General features: G+C 59.2%; 1 protein-coding gene across 36 annotated transcripts in view; it reads right to left on the minus strand.

Annotated features, from left to right (window-relative positions):
• The window catches only part of MAD1L1 (mitotic arrest deficient 1 like 1), a 414,737-nt gene that overhangs the window by 67,829 nt on the left and 326,843 nt on the right, over window positions 1-20,065 (minus strand). For 27 of the 36 annotated variants that reach the window (XM_024241280.3, XM_063725878.1, XM_063725875.1 and 24 more), the window contains one exon: window positions 14,816-15,006. In XM_024241280.3, the coding sequence (XP_024097048.1) occupies window positions 14,816-15,006 (191 nt within the window). Of the gene's footprint in view, window positions 1-13,606; window positions 13,916-14,815; window positions 15,007-20,065 lie in introns of those variants that run through there. The other 9 variants (XM_063725873.1, XM_054545709.1, XM_054545708.1 and 6 more) reach the window with 2 other exon arrangements.

A 20,065-nucleotide genomic window follows, 5' to 3' on the forward strand; every position in this document is an offset into this window, starting at 1 on the left:
AACCAGCTCCTTATCACCAAATCTCCTGCCACAAATGGCCCCAGGAACCAGCTCCTTATCACCAAACCTCATGTCATGAACGGCCCCAGGAACCAGCTCCTTAACACCAAACGCTGCACCACAAACGGCCCCAGGAACCAGCTCCTTAACACCAAACCCTGCAACACTAACGGCCCCAGGAATCAGCTCCTTAACACCAAACCCTGCAACACAAACGGTTCCAGGAACCAGCTCCTTATCACCAAACCCTGCAACACAAACGGTTCCAGGAACCAGCTCCTTATCACCAAACCCTGCAACACAAACGGCCCCAGGAACCAGCTCCTTATCACCAAACCTCGTGCCACAAACAGCCCCAGGAACCAGCTCCTTAACACCAAACCTCATGCCACAAACAGCCCCAGGAACCAGCTCCTTAACACCAAACCCTGCACCACAAACAGCCCCAGGAACCAGCTCATCACCAAACCTCGTGCCACAAACAGCCCCAGGAACCAGCTCCTTAAACCAAACCTTGTATCACAAATGGCCCCAGGAACCCAAACCACCAAACTGTGAATCACAAATGTCCACCCCCCACTATGAGCTCCTTAACACCCGAATCCTGACTCACAAATGACCCCTGGTATGTAGAAGCTCCTTAACACCAAACCATGACTCACAAACGGCCCCGGGGACGAGCTTCCTTTCCAGAGGCAGCAGTCTCTTCTGAATGCCTGAGGCCATGAGTCATGGGGAGGGCTGCCCACGCCAGCAGGATGCCCACTTCCATGGGAATCAGCCTAGCTCCCCACTGGCTGCTGCCTGAAGGCCAAGCTCCAGTGTCCTGGAGACCCTCGCTCTGACTTCAGCTTCAGCACCAGGGGACGGACAGCTCCCTGACCTCTGATGTCTCCAACCTCCTCAGGCACAATCCACACAAAACACTTCCACCCTGTCCAGGGCGGCAAAGAGGGTGCGGTGGCTGGGGTCACAGGGTCCAAGGCCTGATTTCATGGAGGCCAAGGCAAAGGGTACAGGTCCAGGCTCAGAGGGCAGTCTGCGTGCCCCAGGCTGTATTAAAAGGAAGCCAACATGAGTCTCTATTACCCAGACAGCTTCAAACCAGATACCAACTCCCAGCTCCGAGTTCCAGGACGCAACCGGAGCGGGAGCCTCGAGTGAAGCTGAATCTGACCTGCAGGCCCTGACACACGGTCAGGCCAGGGAGCCTCCTGGATACCCGGGCTAGGAGAACCGCGTGCAGCAGAAGGAAGCCTGGAGGAGGAACCGCAGGCCCCGCGCTGCACAGTGCAGAGCCATCTGGGGACTCCCCTGCATCTGACTGCTCGATCCTTACAACCACTCCAGGGCGAGCAGCTCACTCGAGAGCACGTGGCCAACAGGAGGCAGCACTGGGACTGAAAGCCAGGGTTGGCGGCTGGGCCAGTCTCCACTTGGGGCAGGGCCGGTGGCCAGGAGGGATGCAGCCGAGGCACGCACGGTGTTTGGTGGCACAGCCCTGCTCGCAGCTGCCCTGGCTGAAGAGACGTGGCCACCCACCCTCACACCTGGATGCCCAAGAGCACGTCCCTGGCCACCCACCCATGGATCCCTGGCCGTCCACCAGTGCACCCCTAGCCACCGACCCACATGTCCGGGCAGCCACCAGCTCCCCTGCCTCTGGCTTGGGAAGCCTGAGGTGAGCCCTGGACTCCTGCAGCCTCGGCGCCTCCAGCTGAGTTCCAGGCCTCAATGCTCTGGAGGAGCAATGTCGGGTCAGGGGCCTAGCCGGGATTCCCCACTGCGTGGAGGCCCTGAGGCCGTCCTGCTGACAGCCCAAACTTCGATTGCATCTTCCTGCCTCTCAGCCCAATCACTACCGAACTTCGTTTCCATTCCAAAATGTCACCAGGTCTAAGAGACAACCGAGAGTGGCCTGATGAGACAGCCCGAGAGGGGCTGGGCAACAGGGAAGTTGTCTGAGACCTGGGGGCAGCCTGAGCCACAGCAGGGAGGGGACAGCGCCCTCAGACGCAGGCGGGGCAGGCTGTGGGGCAAGGGGGCAGAGGGCATTCTGCAGCGTGGGGCAGCTGCTCTGGGGACACAGTGTGGTGGAGCGCACCCCTCACGTCGCCCTCCGGGAACACGCAAAGGTCATCTCAGCTTTAGAATCGGTGATCACTGTGCACGAAATTACCTGTGTTGGTCAAAACCCATACATGTGAATGGTGAACACACTTCTCCAACAACCTAAGTACTTAGTAGTCACCACTGGACCCAAGGCGAGGGCCCAGGAGCAGAGACCACGTGGCAGAGTCATAGCAGGACCGGGGAAGAGAAAGGACCTCGCTGCTCCAGCCTTAGAGATGGCTCTGGGCCCCTGCACGGGCGCCCCCACACACGGACACTACTTTCAAGGAACCGGTCTCAGGAACCACTCCCTGCCCAGAGCTCCACGAAGGGCTGCCTCTCACGTGCCCTCTGCCCACACCACAGCAACCCTCTCTCAGGTCCTTTGTTCTCGGTCTGTCCCCAAAAAGCCTGTGTCCCAGCTCTGCCTGGAGAAAGATGGAGAGGGCTTAACGAGGGCTTTGAAGCTCAAACTCACAGCAGTGAGCACCAGGCGGAGGCCGGTGCTCTCAGACAGGAGAGAAGTCCAGGGGGCTGGGCTGCAGGTGTGTGGGGACCACAGGGGTGCGGTCGGACGGGCAGATTCCAGGTGAATGTGTGACACGTGGAGCTGTCCCACGGTGGGCCACTGCAGCTCCTGCTTCCCAAGCGGCCCTGCAGGGTACGGGCTCCCGAATGCCCGGCCTTCAACACCCCAGTTCTATCCACCTCTGGCTTAGAGCTGTTGCCATGACAACCCCAAGGTGCCCACTCACCTGGCCCCGCGGCTCTGGCTGCTGCTCTGTGCAGCAGAGGCAGATCCCCGAGGGCTCGGCAGCCCAGCGCCCGGAGCCTCTCCCTGTCTCGGCCCTTCCAGTCCTGTCTCTCTCCCTCCAGCCCGGCCCTTGGGCCGGGTGGCCCACTCCTCAGGAAAGGAATGAGGAAAATGGAGCAGGGCAGGCAGACACCCCAGCAGGGACCCCTGCCCGGCATCTCTGGCCCCAGCCCTGGGGGCCACATGCCTGGCTTCCCATTCTATGCCCCCAGCAGCAGCTCTGCCTCCTCTCCTCCACGAGGTCCTACTGCCTCCACCCCACGACTGCCCCACCTGGGCCCTCAGCAGCCCTCGTCCGCAGATCAGGGCAGCCTCATCCCAGCGACCTGCAGAGACCTGTGGGCATGTTTACCTTCTCGTCAGCCCAGGAGCGCTGTGAGGGCCAGGTTCACTTCTGGGCACCTGGCGGCAAGCTCTGGGCCTGGAATGGCACAGGGCTAGTCACTGTCTAAAGGGCTTGTCCTCTGGGGGTAAGTGCCCCTCCCGGAGCCTGGAGTCCTGAGTCCTGATCTGTGCAAGATCAGTGCACGGGAGATGGTGGGCTGGCAGATATGCCCACTTATTCACAAGCCTACTTCAGAAAGAAAGAACAGGGCAGCTACCAAGGTCATGTCTACACCCGTTGGCAGCAAAGCGGATGCTTCATCTGAGAGCGATAAATCCTGTGCAAATCTCAGCCTGTGTCAACACGTCCCAGCTGGACAGCAGGTCCTCAATTCACGAGTCGACACCTCTGCATGGGCTCGGTGATAAGAATGGGCGGCTGAGTGGGAGAGCACGGTGGCACAGGTGGGAGAGGGCCCGCCTGGGGCTCGCACACCACACTGTGTCTGCAAACAGGCGTGTGGGCATGTACAGGTTCTCTGCTCTCAACACTTCCAGGGCAGCAGGGATCAGCAGGACCCTGGGCCAGCCTGGCAGGAAGGAGGGCCTGAGCCTGGGCCTGTGACCTGGGTGACCCTGGGCAGGCCCTGCTCTGCTGGTGCCAGCCGTGGCCAGGCACATGGCACTGTGTGCAGACAGGCAGAGACCTGCTGCAGGGCTGGGGCAGCAGCTGAGGAGTGCACACGGATCTGTGGCCCTGGCCCTGCACCCTTCCTGGCCCAGGCCGGCAGCTCCCTGGGGCCAGTTGGGGTGTGCAGCCGGACTCCAGAAGGTGGTGCCGGGAGCTGTTTCTCTCACACAGACCTGTCCCACAGGTTCCTGGTGAGAAGGCTTCAGGGCTGTCAGTGACCACATGGCAGTGGCGGGGAGGACAGGAAGAAGACTCCACATCTCTTTTTCTAACATGGCGGTTTGCATACCGTGGGCCTTCACAGCCCTTGAAAACTCGCTCAGGCTAGGGGGACTCCGGCTGGGCCCATGCTGCCTGACTCACTCTCCCTCCCTGCCCCTGGATCCAGATCACGGAAGCAGGTGCCACATGGGATGCCTGGGAGAGACAGAGGCCAACCGTGAGCATGTGTGTGTGTGCACTGTGTGGCTGCCTTGCGTGTGTGAGCATGCATGTGTGTGAGCATGCATGTGTGTGGGTGGCTGTGCATACGTGAACATGTGTGAGCATGCATGCATGTGGCTGTATGTGTGAGCATGCATGCGTGTGTGTAGCTGCCTGTGTGTGTGCATTCATGTGTGTACGTGGCTGCCTGTGCATGTGTGCATGCGTGTGGGTGACTGCCTGTGCATGTGTGAGCATGCGTGTGTGTGGATGGCTGTGCATGTGTGGGCATGTGTGTGCATGCATGTGTGTGTGTGGCTGTGTGTGTGTGTGCATGCATGCGTGTGTGTGCCTGTGCATGTGTGAGCATGCATGCATGTGTGTGGCTGTACGTGTGTGTGAGCATGCGTGAGCATGCATGCATGTGTGTGGCTGTACGTGTGTGTGAGCATGCGTGCGTATGGATGGCTGTGCATGTGTGTGAGCATGCGTGTGTGTGCCTGTGCGTGTGAGCATGCATGTGTGTGTGTGCCTGTGCGTGTGAGCATGCATGCGTGTGTGTGCCTGTGCGTGTGTGAGCATGCATGCGTGTGTGTGGCTGTGCATGTGTGTGTGAGCATGCGTGCGTGTGGATGGCTGTGCATGTGTAGGCATGTGTGTGCATGCGTGCGTGTGTGTGGCTGTGCATGTGTGAGCATGTGTGCGTGTGGATGGCTGTGCGTGTGTGTGGGCATGCACGCGTGTGTGTGGCTGTGCATGTGTGTGTGGGCATGCGTGCGTGTGTGGGCATGCGTGCGTGTGGCTGTGCATGTGCGTGTGGCTGTGCATGTGTGAGCATGCGTGCGTGTGTGTGGCTGTGCATGTGTGTGAGCATGCGTGCATGTGTGCATGCGTGCGTGTCTGTGCATGTGTGTGTGAGAGCATGCGTGCGTGTGGCTGTGCATATGTGTGTGAGCATGTGTGCGTGTGTGTGTCTGTGCATGTGCATGTGGGCATGCGTGTGTGTGGGTAGTTGTGCATGCGTGGGCATGTATTTGTGTCCACGTGTCAGTGGCAGCGTGCATGAGGCCAGTGCGAGGGTGGGGCCTAGGACAGCAGAGGTCGACCTGCTCCTCCCGCAACCGCCCTGCAGTTCTCAGTGATGAGCCACAAAAGCTTCCATGATTCACTTGCTGACCGGCAGCTCCTGGTGGCCTGAAGTCAGCAGACAGTGGCTGGGATCCACTCAGGGCCATGTGGCACGCATACGGGGTCCCCAACGTGCCTGGCACTTGCATACATACCAAAGGCACTGTCACCACGACCCTCGGGCAGATGCAATGATCCAGACCCACATAAAGGAAGACAAGGCTTGAGGAGGTGAAGCCACGTGTCCAGGTCCCGCGGCTGGCAGAGGCAGGTGACATCCACACCAAGGCAACTCTGGCCCGGGTCCGGCCCCTCCCACCACCCGACGGGGGCTGACCAGCAGTGACACCACCAAAGACCACCTCCATTCAGCAAACACTTGGACAAGGCCGCAGATGCTAGGGAGGCTGGGGGATGGTGTGGCTGGTGTGCCCAGAAAGGGCGGCACCCTCAGGGCCACTGTTGCCATTTTCCTGGCCTCTGTACTGCTAGGGTCCCTCAGGAGGACCCCGCCAGCTCTGGACCCCAGGCCAGGCCCAGCCAGGGGCTCCACAGCAGCCTAGCCGCACATCCCGAGCCTTGTCGGGGCCAGGCCTGGACGGGTGGTTCCGAAAATGCTCTCCCCAAGTGGAGCCGCCCCTGCACCATCTCCTACATTCCCTGCAACGCAGAGAGATGCTTCACGGAGGTAATAGGCTCAGCCATGCGGCCTCCGCAGGCTCACCCAGCCAGGCCCTTGGAGCTACATGCATCTTCCCCCTGGGCTGACTCATGCAGGGCCTGGGCCGCGTGCCCTCGGCAGGCTCTGGGTGCTGGCAGGACACTTGCTGCTGTCAGCTGAGCCTGCCACATTTGCGGCTCGGCCCTTCCCCACCTTCCGAGCCAGCATGGTGGCTCCAGGTCCAGCTAATTCCTTCCCTTCACCCCACCCAGGCAGAGGCCCAGCCACCCATGAGACTCCAAAGCTCAGAGCTGGGGGGCCTGCTGCCACAGCTCGTCAGGGGCCACAGCAACAGCTGGGCTCTGAGTCCCAGGCTGGCGGTGCCCTGAAGGCTGCCCACCCACAGGGCTGCGAAGGCAGCTGGGAGGTGGAGCTGCCTCCACTCTCAAGACACACAGGACCTGGGCCTTCCTGGCCCCTCTCTATGGCAGGAATGGGGAATCGTCTCCTGGGAGGGGCACGTATCCCCGGGAGGGTCCCACTCCTGGACCACGCGCTCTGTCTGGTGTGGGTATGGTGGGCTCAGATCCCCGGGAGGGTCTCACCCCAGGACCACGCGCTGTGGTGTGGGTACTGCTGGTTTGTCCCTGACAAGTCTCATATTGAAATGGGATCCCCAGTGTTGGAGTTGTGGCTTACGGGGAGGAGGTGTCTGGGTCATGGGGTCACAGGCCTCACCCACAGCCTGGTACAGCCTTTGAGGGAACTAGTGAGGTCTCTCTCTTTGTTCCCATGAGAGCTGGTTGTTAGAAGGAGCCTGGCACCCCACCCCCTTGGCCTCCTGTCATGTGATCTCTGCCCACGTGGGCAGTTCCTCTTCGTCTCCCGCCATGAGTGGACGCAGCCTGAGACCCTAACCAGGTGCACACGTACCCACTTTTGAACTTAGCAGCCACCAGAATTGTGAGCCAAATACACTCCTTTTTCTCTAGAAACCACCCAGCCTCAGATATTCCTTTATAGCAACATAATGGGCAAAGACACCAGGCAAGCCCATCCTGCCAGTTTCCATGGAGGCCCAGCGCTGTGCCGGCCACTACAGGTGCGTCGCAGGGAGGTTGGGGAGACATGAGCAAAGAGGGAGCCCTGAAACCGAGGCCGCCTGTACTGTTTTATCAGCTCGCCATTGCTCAGCACCTGAGAAGCGGTGCTCACGGGCCCCACTTTGTACTTGGGGAGCTGAGGCCAGAAGTCATTTCCCAGGGCCAACCTGCTGCTGTAGAGGAGTCTGGACCCTGCCTGACGCCCACGTTCTAATTTTTCCTGGGGACGTGCACAGCCTTCCTGTCTGGGAGTTCCGCGGTCCATGCAACAGTGAGAATGTGGGACCCTGGGGGGATCAGAAAGATGCCAGCAGCGGGCTCTGCGCCACCTCCCTGCCCACCCAGCCTCCTAACCTCCCCCAGATGAGGTCCGGCAGGCACAGCAAGGATGAGCAGAGGGAAAAAAGGGTGCACAGAAGCGACACCCCAGGCCGGCACAAGGACGAGGGGCATGGGGCTATTTCTGCTTCCCAGGAAGGCTGCTGCACAAAAACATTTTTCTATAGCTATACGATGTGCTTGTGCTTTAAGCTAAGTGTTATACAAAATAAATTTTAATAGGCTGGGCACGGTGGCTCACGCCTGTAATCCCAGCACTTTGGGAGGCAGAGGTGGGAGGATCACCAGGTCAGGAGATTGAAACCATCCTGGCCAACATGGTGAAATCCCGTCTCTACTAAAAGTACAAAAAAATTAGCTGGGTGTGGTGGCACACACCTGTAATGCCAGGTACTCAGGAGGCCGAGGCAGGAGAATCGCTTGAACCCGGGAGGCAGAGGTTGCAGTGAGCCGAAATCGCGCCACTGCACTCCAGCCTGGTGACAGAGCAAGACTCTGTCTCAAATAAATAAATAAATAAATAAAATTAAAACATTAATAAACTCAAAAAGTTACAGCAAACTTTATTGTTATTAGAGACGGGATCTCACTCTGTCACCCAGGCTAGAGTGCGGTGGCATGATCATAGTTCACCGCAGCTTCTAACTCCTGGGGCTCAAGCAATTCTCCCGCCTCAGCCTCTGGAGTAGCTGGGACTATAAGCAGGCGCCACCACGCCTGGCTAAGTTTTAAATATTTTGTAGACACAGGGTCTTGCTATGTTGCCAAGGCTGGTCTTGAACTCCTGGGCTCAAGTGATCCCCCCACTTCAGCCTCCCCAAATGCTAGGATTATAGGCATGGGCCACTGTGCCCAGCCATTCATTTATTATTGAAGAAAAGAAAAATATTTTTAATAATTGAGTGTAGTCTAAGCGGTACAGCATTTATAGTCTCCAGTTGTGCACAGTAATTTTCTAGGCCTTCATACTCACTCACCCTCATTCACCAGCTCGCCCAGAGCACGCGCCAGCCCTGAGAGCTCTGTTCACGGTAAGCACCCTATGCAGGTGCACCATCTTCCACCCTTCATACATCATGTTTATGGCACCTTTTCCATATTTAAACACGCACAGACATGCAGATGCTTAGCACTGTGCCATGGTGGTCTACTGCATTCAGCACAGTCACGCACTGCACACTTTTGCAGCTTGGCAGCAGCCGGCTAAACCATGCGGCCCACGGGTGCAGGAGGCTGCACGGCCCAGGCTTGTGTAAGTCACTCTAGGAAGTTCCCGCAAAGACAACACTGCCCAACAGCACATTCCTCAGCATGCATCCCTGTCGTCCGGCGAAGCGAGACCGTACTAGACTTACATGTATACACACAGGTGAGTGCTGAGTATCCCTCATTGGAAACGCTTGGGACCAAGTGTCTGGGATTTCCGGTTTTTCTGGTTTTTAGAATATCTGTATTACGTGCCTCCTGGTTGAGTAAGCATGTCATGCAAATATTCATCCCTAATCTGAAAATCTGGTATCAGAAACGCTCCATTAAGCATTTCCTTTGAGTGACAGATCCACAATAAAAAAGCTGTGGATTTTGGAACATTTCCGATTTCAGGTTTTCAAATCGGGGAGGCTGGACCTGTGTGTACCTTTCCCCCTCATCCATACGACAAACCCGGTAGGTCGACATCACCACAGGCCTGCTGTGCTCAACGGTGAAGTCACACATGGTGGTGATGCCAGGTTTGTGCAGTTCCGGAATCTGTGCCGTCCACGCCTCTGGCCCTGACGCCCACCCTGCAGGCCTCTGAGCCGGGGAAGGCCCTGGACATCGAGGAATGAGCCTGCCGGAACCAGTGTGTCTCCCAGACCCCAGAAGTTCACGGTTTTGCCCCAAACTGCATTTGCTCTGTGCCCCCAGCCTGGTCACTCCACTTCTTCTTACCATTGATTTTCTCCCTCTCGTAACAGGAGGCTTCCTTCCCTGGGTCTTGAGAAAAGGGGAAAAGGGAGGTGGGGACAATTCCGTGAGAACCACTGGGAGGAGTGTGGCCAGGATGGAGAGACCAGGAGCTGAGCCTCCCCGCTCCAGGCCCAGGCAGAGTATGGCCCTCCCAGGAAGCTCTAGGGACTCTGGAATCTCTATCTCCTCTCGGGAGAGAGAAGAGCAGAGGCAGCAGGTTCCCGCTGGGAAGAGCTGGAGCTGAGATTCGCCTGCCTTTCCCCTAAAGGCAGCCCAGGCAGCCAGCTCCCTCCACCCACGCGGCAACAAGAGGCTTGGTCCCGGCTGGGATGGGAAGTCCCGGCTGGGATGGGAAGGAGAGTGGCAGGGGACTGTGCAGCAAACCCTCAATTATCCCAGCACACATCTGTGGAACCCGCTCGACTGGAAACGGGCTTGGCTATTTCTAACTCTGTCTGTAGCCCCCTTTCTGCCTGAAGAATCATTTGGGGGAAAATCAGATAAAATGAATGACGTGGCCAGGAGGCTGGGGTTTGGCGAGATCTTTCAGGAGCACAGGAGCCACGTATGCCAGCCCCCAGGTGGAGTGGGTGGGGCAGGGGGCCTGTCTCCCTGCTCTCCCTGCCCTCCCACACTGGCCTCTGCCCTCCGTGGCCCTATCTCAGGAGGGCAGCTCAGTGAAGACCCTCCTGGGCACACCTAGTGATGCTCAGCGCCCTGGGGATGCCTTTCTGAACCCAGGAGGCCAGGGTCAGGGCCCCCAGGGAGCACCCAGACCACATTCCTCATGACAGGTGGGGAAACTGAGTCTCACAGAAGCGCAGTGGCCTGGCCAAGGCTACACACCAGGGTCAGCAGCTGCCCGGGACAAGGTGACTCCAGAGTGTCTCTTATCTCTCCTCTGGACAGTGGAGACCGTGGCCACAGCTGCATGGCCCCAAGGAGCCAGTGACCATCTGCAGGCAGAGGTGCCAACATGAGCCCTGGCCCTACAGGTTGGCTGCTGTCTGTTCACTGTTTATCTCTTCCCTTTTGCTCCACTGAAACCTGTTTTTCTGTCTGTCTGGCAGAATCCTAGAGTGCCCTCTCCATAAGCCAGGCCCTGAGCTGGGGGCGTGGCACTGCTGCGAACGGTACAAGTGCGAGCTCTCCTGTCACCAAGCTTGGTGTCCTGGGTACAAAGGAGGCAGGAATGACAGGTGGATGGGGCAGGACTGACGCTGATCTCCTAATCAGAGCTCCTGCCAGAAGACTCAGTAGCTCTAGCGCTGTCCTCTTGGAACCCAAGGGGGAGGATTTCTCAGGAGGCCAACGGCCTCACCCAGTGAAGGGCAGCTCAGAGGAGGACTTGGGAAGAGTTGGCTTACAGGGAGCTTTTGAAAGCCTCCTGAGTGTTGCAGGCCGTCCAGAAGGTCTGCAGGGACCAGAACACACAGGACTGGCAGAGCTAGTCACAGCTCTGGGAGAAGCACGGGTGCACCGTGGGCTGGAGCTGAACCAGCCAACAGGGATCCCGGTGCAACACGACCCCTCTCCAGCTCCACAGGCGGCACTTATGAGACTTGCCTCTTGCAGCCTCCAAAGTGAGCCACAGTTACTTATACTCAACAGATGAGGAGACTGAAACTTGGGGAGGTGAGGCTGCATGCCCAGTGTCAGCCCTCATGAACATGCCCTAAAGGCCCATATCCTTCCAGCAGGATCCCTCCACGTCAACCAGATGGGGTGCAGGAAGGTCTGGGAGGCCCCGGCCCTCCAAAGAGGGGAGGGGGCGAGCGGGGTGCTAGGCACAGCTGCTAGCAGGGCACGTCGCCTGGGCAGGAGAGAGTCTGGAGGAGGAGTGGGAGAGGGAGGAGGGAGAGCAGGAGGAGAGGGTGGGGGTTGGGTGAGGCTGGGGAAAAGAGGCTGTGAAAGGAAGCCTAGGAGAGAAATGGAGTAAGAAGCATCTTTAAGAACCAGGCACCCAGCAGTGGGGGAGAAACACAGGAGGGGCATGGTGGAGGGGTACGCTTAGGCCCCCTGGGGACCCTCAAGGGACAACTAACCCAACGGAATAAAACCTCCGGCAGAGTCGCCTGTCAGGAAAAACAAAAAGTGGCACGTGTCCTAGGAGGGAAGCCAGCGGAAGAAGGGTCCCATGTCTGGGGAACCCAGGAGGGCTTCCTGGAGAAGGTGTCTACAAGCGAGCTAGGCCCAGGTGAAGAGGATGGAGCAGGTGGGCCTTGATGCTGGGGTTCCAGGGACAAACGCAGACACAAGTTGGCAGCTTCTTCCTGCGGGGACTTCACTGCTCAGAAATGAAACCGATGGACCAAGGTGGGGTCTCGGCAACCATGATGGGTGTGCCAGGAACATGGCCCCACTTACTCCTGTGGGTCAGACGTAACTGTACCTGCTTTACAGACGAGGCAGAGGCCCAGCCGGCACCCCCTGGCAACAGCTGCACTTGGGCACCAGCCCACACGCTCACCTTGAGTCAGCCCCCTGCCTGGGTTGCCCAGAGCTCCCCGTGCCAGGCCCACCCCGCAGCTCTCAGCCCTTCCTGCAAACACCAACTTGTAAAGCCCTTCCATACTTTACTTAATCTCCCTGATCCTGTGAGCTTCAAGCAGGAAAACACAGTGCATGTCACACATGGGGAAAGTGGGTAAGCTAAAAGCAACCTCGTTCCCTGACACTGTCCACCTGAGCCAGCCCCCGGGACACGGCCCAGAGCAGGCATGGTGGGTGGCCAGAAGGGTGGGGAGCGGGGCCTCTGCAGGCATCAGGCCTTGCTGGTGGAGCACTGGGCCAGTGGACCGTCTGTCCTTCCGGAGGCCACTGCCTCAGCTCCATGGCTTCTGACCCAGCACACCCAGCCCTCAGGGCCGCTAAGTCACATTCACGCAGGCCTTGGGCCAGGACAGGCGGTGGTCCAGAAGGTCAGGTCAGGCCAGGCCTGCCACTGGAAAGAAGGGACAGCAAGGGCTGGAGGATGGACAGTGAGGGGGCAGCCTGGGGAGGCACCAAGGCTCCAGATCACAAGGGTCTAGGAAGGCGGGCGGGATGCCTGGCAAGAGCTGCGGGGCCCAGGCCAGATCCCTGCAGGAACCGCGGCTCCTTGGGGGCAAGCCCGGCCTCCCGTACACTGTGTGCCCTTTAGGCCTGGGGCGAGCAGGGCTGGGGAGCTGGCCAGCTCCTGGGCTCTCTGTCCACCTGCCTCCTCCTCCTGGGGCCCCCCTCCTGCCTCTGCCTGACCTCAGGAGCCTGGGGGCTGAGAGGGCTCCAAGGCGGAGAGGAGAGCAGGGGTTCCTGCCCAGGCCATGGGGACTGAAGGTCCGGCCACTGGCAAGCTGAGGCCGGCCCAAGCCTTCTGGTCTCAACATCCTGCCATGGCTGGGATCCTGGGCAGGGGGATGAGGGCCGGGGGAGCTGAGATGCTGGCTCGAGCAGGGAGAGCGGCAGGGCCCATGCTCGAGGGTATGACGGGGATGGACCTGGTGTCCAGCAAACCTGAGGACACTGGGCAGGGCTGCGCGTCAGAAGCCCACGCGGGGCTTACAGCGGTCAAGAAGCTATTTGCTGACGGTGTTTTTTAAAAGTGACACAGTAGCACACACAATGGAACCCCAGGATCCCGAGTTCCCAGGTGTAAATGAACATGCCTATGCACGTGCCTACGTATGAAACACCAAAAGGAAACACGGCAGAGCAGGACAGCGGCTGCCTTTCGCGGGAGGATGACGAGTGGCTTGCTTCCCTCTTTTGGATTTTCGACACTCTAAACAGAAAACACTGTGGAGGGTGCCCCAAGGTTCCGCTGGAGTTAGTCTTTCTAAGATCATCGCTTCAACTATAGCACACGCAGGGATCCGGGGAAAACACTGCCTCTTAATTTGTAAATGTTGATGTAACGAGTGATATGTTAAGTGATAACTGTTCGTGGTACACCTTTATTAATACCTAATCATTTTAGAAACCTATGAAATTCATATAATGCATTAAACACCTCTGTGAATTATTCAAAGTATACAGAATTATACAAAAGCGAAGAAGTACATTTCTGATAGCTTATTTAAAGACTTGGTATGTTTTTATTATTCAAAGGTTTGAGAGTTTCAAGAGTGTAGAAATGGATGAATGTGATTTGAGAAGCAGGAAATCCAGAAGGAATGCAGAGCAAGCCCGGCACGGTGCCGCCGTGCCGCGCAGGCTGTGAAGACGGGCGGGTTGTGCAGAAGGAGGACGAAGAGCCGGGCTGAGGCTGAATCAGACAGGCAGCAGCTCACTGCTGTGAGACGCTGACGGACATGCGTAGGCCGCACTGGGTACAGCTTTTATACAAATCAAAGTTGGTTCTCGGTTCTATACAGACGCGCAGAGGCTGCAGACTGCAGGCGGTTTAGACGCCCGTTCCAGAGCACAGCAGTCCCAGGTGGGGCCCGTCTCTGCCTGTCCTGATCTCCCACAGCCACCGCCCCCTCCACCCTTCCTGAAGCAGCCACATGCCAAGACGGGGCCACGAGGTCATGCCGGGGCCACAGTGCCACACCAGGCCGACGGCACCATCTTCACAAACGGGAGGTTAGCTCACTGGGGCAGTGATGAACAAGCCCTTGTCGCCCTGGGTTTCCAGCTGCTGGAGGTCCACGTGGGGCCACCTCCACCCTGAGGGTCAACACGTAACACCCCAATTTCTGCTATCGGACCCTGCTCGCCTGAGGACTCTTCATGTCCACAACGGTGGACCCAGTCCGGCTTCACCAGCAAACCAGAAGAGCACCTGCTGGCTCGCAGGACGCGAGTGTAGAGATGCGGCTGGCTCTCCTTTCCTCTTCTAGTCTGTCTACCTTGCCCTGTGCTGGCCTCTGGCCACTGTCCCACTGCGCAGCCTGGCAGCTTGGAAGGCGGCCCCTGCCCCGGCCCCACATGGACTTCAGTCCTCCCCAGGCACTGCTGCCTCTGGACACACTGACACACATGCCTGCGGCTGCAGCCCTCATGAAACGAAGCCCAAGTCGCGACAGACAGAGGCTGAGAAAGTCAGGGGGGCGGCCCAGGGCCTTCCGCACCCAGGGGGTCTAGGGCTGCAAAGCCACATAGGGTTGGCCCAAGGCTGAGAAGCCTCAGGGGGTGACGAGGATGGGCCAGTGCACCTCCTTCCCGCCCAGCCCTCCATACCATCCCCTTCGGACGCGAGGCTGCTCCTTTGCCGAGGGCTACGGTCGGATCTCCTCGTGGGAGGAGAGAGAGAGCGAGACAGCCGGAGAGCCGTCGCACGCAGGACGCACCTTGAAGATGAGGCAGTCACCCGGGTGCTCGGCGTACAGCGAGGTCAGCCGGTACTGGTTCTCCGTGGTGATGTCAATCTGGTAGCCGGTGAGCGTGTAGCAGGCCTTGCGGAACTCCTGGATCTTGGTCTGGAAAACCTCCTTGAGCCGCTGATTCTTCAGCTCGGCGCTCTCCACCTGCTTCTTCAGCTCTGCGGGAGGGACGGAAGGAGACAGTGAGTGCAGCACCAGGCCGGAGGGGTGGGGACCTGGGAGCGGCCAGGGCAGGGAGGAGGCCGAGTACAGGCAGGAGCGGCTGCTGCCCAGGGACACAGCAGGCCCCCGTGTCACACCAGCCAGCCTCCATCGGCACGCGTGAGGGAACGGGAGTGAGGGGTGAGCTGATAAAGGCTGACCCTCTGGTGGTGGCGATAATAAAGTTACTGCATTAAGAACGGTAACTCTGAGAGCCAGACTACGAGCAGCCCGGGCCCCTCCACAGGGACCAGCCCTCGGCCGGCAGAATGACAACCCCTGGAGCCAGCCCAGTCACTGCCAGGAAGCCACAGGGTCAGGCATGACTTGGGGTTCTCCTGCCCCAACACTCCGGGGATTTAGGCGAGAACTGTGTGAGGAGCTGGTGCTGAGGATGTGGGTCCCAAAGCGAAGGCCTGGGCCGCCACGCCACCCAGTGATCCTGACCATCCGTTCCCAGGTTGCCGCCTGGGTCCTTTCTCAGGCTGGACGCCTGCCCCACAGGAACCAGCACCGAGAAACAGGGAGGCAGGCAGGAGACCACCGGGACATTCCGGATCCTACTGCCCTGGGGCTTTACCTGCCAGCCACCTCTGAGGTCAGGCCATCGTGAGATGACAGCCGGCACCCCCAGTCCCACTGCCCCCGACATGGCTCTAAGTGACCATTCAGGGTACAGCCCCGCGCCCCGCCCACCAGGGTTTACGGCTGCTTGGGGAGGAACTGCTGAGCAGAGCTATCAGGAGGATAACAGCGATTATCATGAATCTCTCACCCGAGAGGCCTTCCAAGTAATTAAACCTCGATTTATCCCCCCGTTAATTATCAGGACTGGCTCCACTTAGACGCACACAGAGCTGTCCCCTAGGCCGGGTGCTTCCCAGCAGTGCTGTCTGGAGCTGGCGATGGGGAGCCCTCCAGGGGCCTGGGACCGCTCCAGGCGGGGACGGGAGCCCGCTGGACCCTATCCTGCAGGCCACGGGAGCTGGTCCAGCTGCCAACCTCCCTCCACTATGACGAGGGACTGAATCACAGGACTGGTGTAGGCACCCACAACCAGGCACGGGATGGTCAGCTCCCTGGCTAGGCTGAGAAAGAGGACGTTAAAGTCAACCACGGCCACATGGTTGGAGAGAACAAGGGTTCCAACTCCAGGCAGCGCCCAGAGGGAGGCTGGTCCTGAGTTAGAGATGAGTCTGAAGGCCCCAGGAAGGGTGTGGGGTCCCCCACAGTCCACTCTGGGGGAGTGTGAGGAAAGGTGCAGTTTGAGTGCCTGCTGGCCAGGTCCCAGCGAGTGAGAGAGGGGCTGCCCGGGAGTTTGTGCACAGCAGCCCGAAGAGGCTCTGATGGGCCAGTTTAAGGTGGATGACGCAGTCCGGGTTGCTTCCTGGAGGTGAGAAGGGACAGGGGAGCTAGGTGCAAACGAGAAGCCCTTAAGTCTGCAGAGGAAGACAGAGAATGTGGGATGGGCCGCGGTTCCAGCTCGGCTCTGCCTCCCCGACCTGTGGCCCCGAACCTACCCCTTTACCCCATCTCCCAGGACTTCTGCCTGCAACACAGACACAGGCAGGCAGCTGTCTTCAGAGGCGTTAGGCCAGATCACGCGCCGGAGGACACTGCTGAGAGCGCAGGGCCGCTGGGCACCCCCGATGGCGTGAGCTCAGTCAGGCAGCACGTTCCAAGTGCAAGCTCACTCACCGCCTGGCTATGACAGCTACGAACACAATCCGATCCCCAATCCACACACAAGGACACCCAGAGGCTCATGGAGATTCACTGCTTGGCTACAAGAGCAAGGGTGCTGCCTGCCACGGGTTCTGGAAGGAGCAGCGGTGCAGGGCCCATGTTAGCGGCATCCGGATGTCAGGAGCTGGGAGGAGATGGGGCCTGTACCACCGCAGGCCTGTCAGCAGAGGGGCCCTGGCGCCCGTCCACCTGTGGGATGGCAGCATTGGCACTGATTCGGCCCTCGCCCCGACCTGGCCTCCTCCCTCCCTCGCTAGCAAAGACGGCCCTGGGGGACACTGTTATTCCACAGCCCAGCCCCTCCAGCAGGACGAGGCCTGGGGCCCTTGATGAATCGAGCAATCAGGCTGTGAAATCTGAAGGCTAATTGGCAGCTCTGACCCCGATACTCTTCCCTGCGTCCCTTGGCTGATCCTCCCGAAGACGGGGCTGTCGGTAGCAGGAATTGCCACGTGCGGAAGGAAGAACGCAGAGACCACATTTCACCCTAACGTGGCCTGTGCTGCCTTTGATAGATCTCAGGCGTCCAAAGGGGAAGAATTAGATTTTGGTAATAAATGCAGCCTGACCTTGGAGGAGGAAACAGCCCTGTTTTCCGATAGACTTCAAAGCCACCTGTGCCTCTCACAGACCTCTGGAAGTTCTGGGGCTCCGGGCTGCATTGCCCACCCATGGCAGGTTGGCATGAGGTCCCAGGGCGAGGAAGGCAGTGTGTGGGGCCCCCTCTCAGAGGCGAGACCACCATCCATGCAGCTGGGAGCAGCGGGGGCCGCTGCACTCACTCCTGGGGTCACTCTCTCACCCTCTGACAGCCAAACCCAGGGCCCTGGAGGGGAAGGGTCCGTCCTCCATGCCACACAGACCCTCGGAAGCGAGGGGGCCCTGACCCTGGTCTCCTGTCCAGGTAGGAAAGGGTCCATCCTCCAGACAAGGCTGCCTCGATGGAGTCGGTTCAGCTTGGGGCAGATCAAGCCAGCGTTCTGATCCCCCTTTATCCCTGTAGTTCAGTGGCTTACATCAACATGAATGAATAATTCACACGATGGTTTGGATTAAATAAATAAAAGATGGGTTTTCCGCCTTGGAGATGTCATCGCTTTCTTGTCAGTTGCTCTCACGTGGTCTCCTCCCAAGTGAGCCAGGAGCCTGGGGTTCCTCTGGACTGGGTTCTGTGGGCCTGGATCCTGGGCAGGCTCCTCTCAGAGACCCCAGAAGCCAGTGGCAGAGACCCCCAGGGTGAGAGGCGATAGCCCTGTGCCCGACCCCGGCCCTAGGACCACACAGGCACTGCCCAGGCTGTTCTCAGGCCCGACCTGCAACAGCAGTGCATGGGCTGAGGCGGGGCAGTGGTGAGGCCTTCAGCGCTCCCGTCCTCTGCCCAGCCTGGCCTGCTGTGTGCTCAAGGCCTGCTGTGCCAGGGGTGCTCAGGGATGGAGCCCAGCTCTGCAGCCCTGCTCTCTGGGGTGGCCCCACCAAGGCTTTTAGGCCCTCCCCGCTGGCCTCCAGGGCTACCCCAGGCTTAAAGCCAAACCGTAAGGAGGCCTTGAGCCCAGCCCACCCACAGCCCTGGCTCCTGCCTTCCCTGCCCGGGGATGTTGAAGTCTGGCCACACTGACCAGGAGCACCTGCCTAGGAAGCAGCAACTCCCCTCTGCCTAGATGCCGGACCTCCTCGGGCCCCTCCTCCACACCCCTGGGACCCCTGCTCCGAGCAGAACCGGCTCTCTCGGAGGTACCTGCTACCACCTTGCAGGAACACAGGGGCACAGGCCTGGTGCTGAGGGGCTCTCAAGGCCTCGGTGAGGGGCAAGAGAGGAAGGAGAACAGCAGGTGATCAAGTGGGAGTCAGAGAGGATGCAGCGGCAGCTGCCCAGGGCCCGGCCCACTGGGGTGTCCCAGGGGCCTGAAGGCATCCACGACACTGGTGCCTGAACAGCCACCCCCTCACCACCTTAGCCCCACACCTGCCTCCTCCTGGAATCACAGGAAGCAGCTGTGAAGAGGACAGAATAAAAATAAATTGTGCTCCATTACGTAAAGGCTAGCTAGCGGGAAAGAGAGGCTTTACAGCACTGAGGGCCGGGATGTCAGGATAAAGGAGCATTTGCAGCACTTATCTCAAGAGGCCCAGTTCACAGCCTGAAACGCAGAGAATGCTTCTACCTTGGTAGGGCAGGGAGAGCCAGCACACAGCTGTGACCCACGGGGACAGGGACAGAGACGCCGGGGCCCAGGCCTTTCAGGAAGGAAAAGGAAAACGCGGTACTTTTCTCTACATCCTCTTTACTCCTTCAAGTGTTACGGGGCACATACAGATGAGAGCAAGCAGAGAACCTTTTAAAGGTACCAACAGATTTTAGGAGTGCAGCCGCAGGGCACTGCCTGTGCACTTCTGCCCTTCCCCGGGGCCTGAGCTATACCCATGTGGAACCAGGCCAGGCAGGCTACATGAGCCTCAGGGTGTGGGGAACCCTGTCTCAGGCTCCAGCCTTACTGTGTGTCCTGCAGTGGCAAGAGGACCCAGCACCACCCTCACTGTTCCAGGCAGCGAGGACGCAGTGGCCTAGAGAAGATGCTCTCGTAGAATTCATGATTGATGAAGCACTGTTTCAGGTGCTTCGAACAGCTCTGTGGGCCTGGGCTCTGTGACCTCCCTCTGGGACCTCTCCCGTGAGTGAGGCTGCCCTGACCCCCATCTGTGTCCTGGGATAATTTTAGGAGGAGCCTGGGGCTGGGCACAGTGGCTCACACCTGTAATCCCAGCACTTTGGGAGGCCAAAGTAGGCGGATTATCTGAGGTCAGGAGTTCGAGACCATCCTGGCCAACATAGTGAAACCCTGTCTCTACTGAAAATACAAAAATTAGCCGGGCATGGTGGCACACACCTGTAATCCCAGCTACTCGGGAGGCTGAGGCAGAAGAATCGCTTGAGCCCAGTAGGGGAGGCTGCAGTGAGCTGAGATTGCGCCACTGCACTCCAGGCTGGGCGACACAGCAAGACTCCAACTCAAAAAAAAAAAAAAAAAAGAGCCTGGGCCTAGCTGTTTACCAAGCACCTGCAGGCACCCACAGGCACTAGGCAGCTCTGCCCTGAGGAGACCAGCCCCTGCACAGCTGAGGCAGCTGGCCCACGTGGGAAGACCCCACAGGAGGAAGAGACGCCAGCCCTGGTGCTTCCATAGGGTCCCCGAACCCCAAGCAGCCTAGCCTCTTCCCAGGCTGGCCTTGGTTGTCTGCGCCAGCACCGCTCCTGCTACCCCATCCAGGATA

The sequence above is a fragment of the Pongo abelii genome, chromosome 6 (assembly GCF_028885655.2).
Source record: "Pongo abelii isolate AG06213 chromosome 6, NHGRI_mPonAbe1-v2.0_pri, whole genome shotgun sequence".
NCBI classification, from domain to species: Eukaryota; Metazoa; Chordata; class Mammalia; order Primates; family Hominidae; genus Pongo; species Pongo abelii.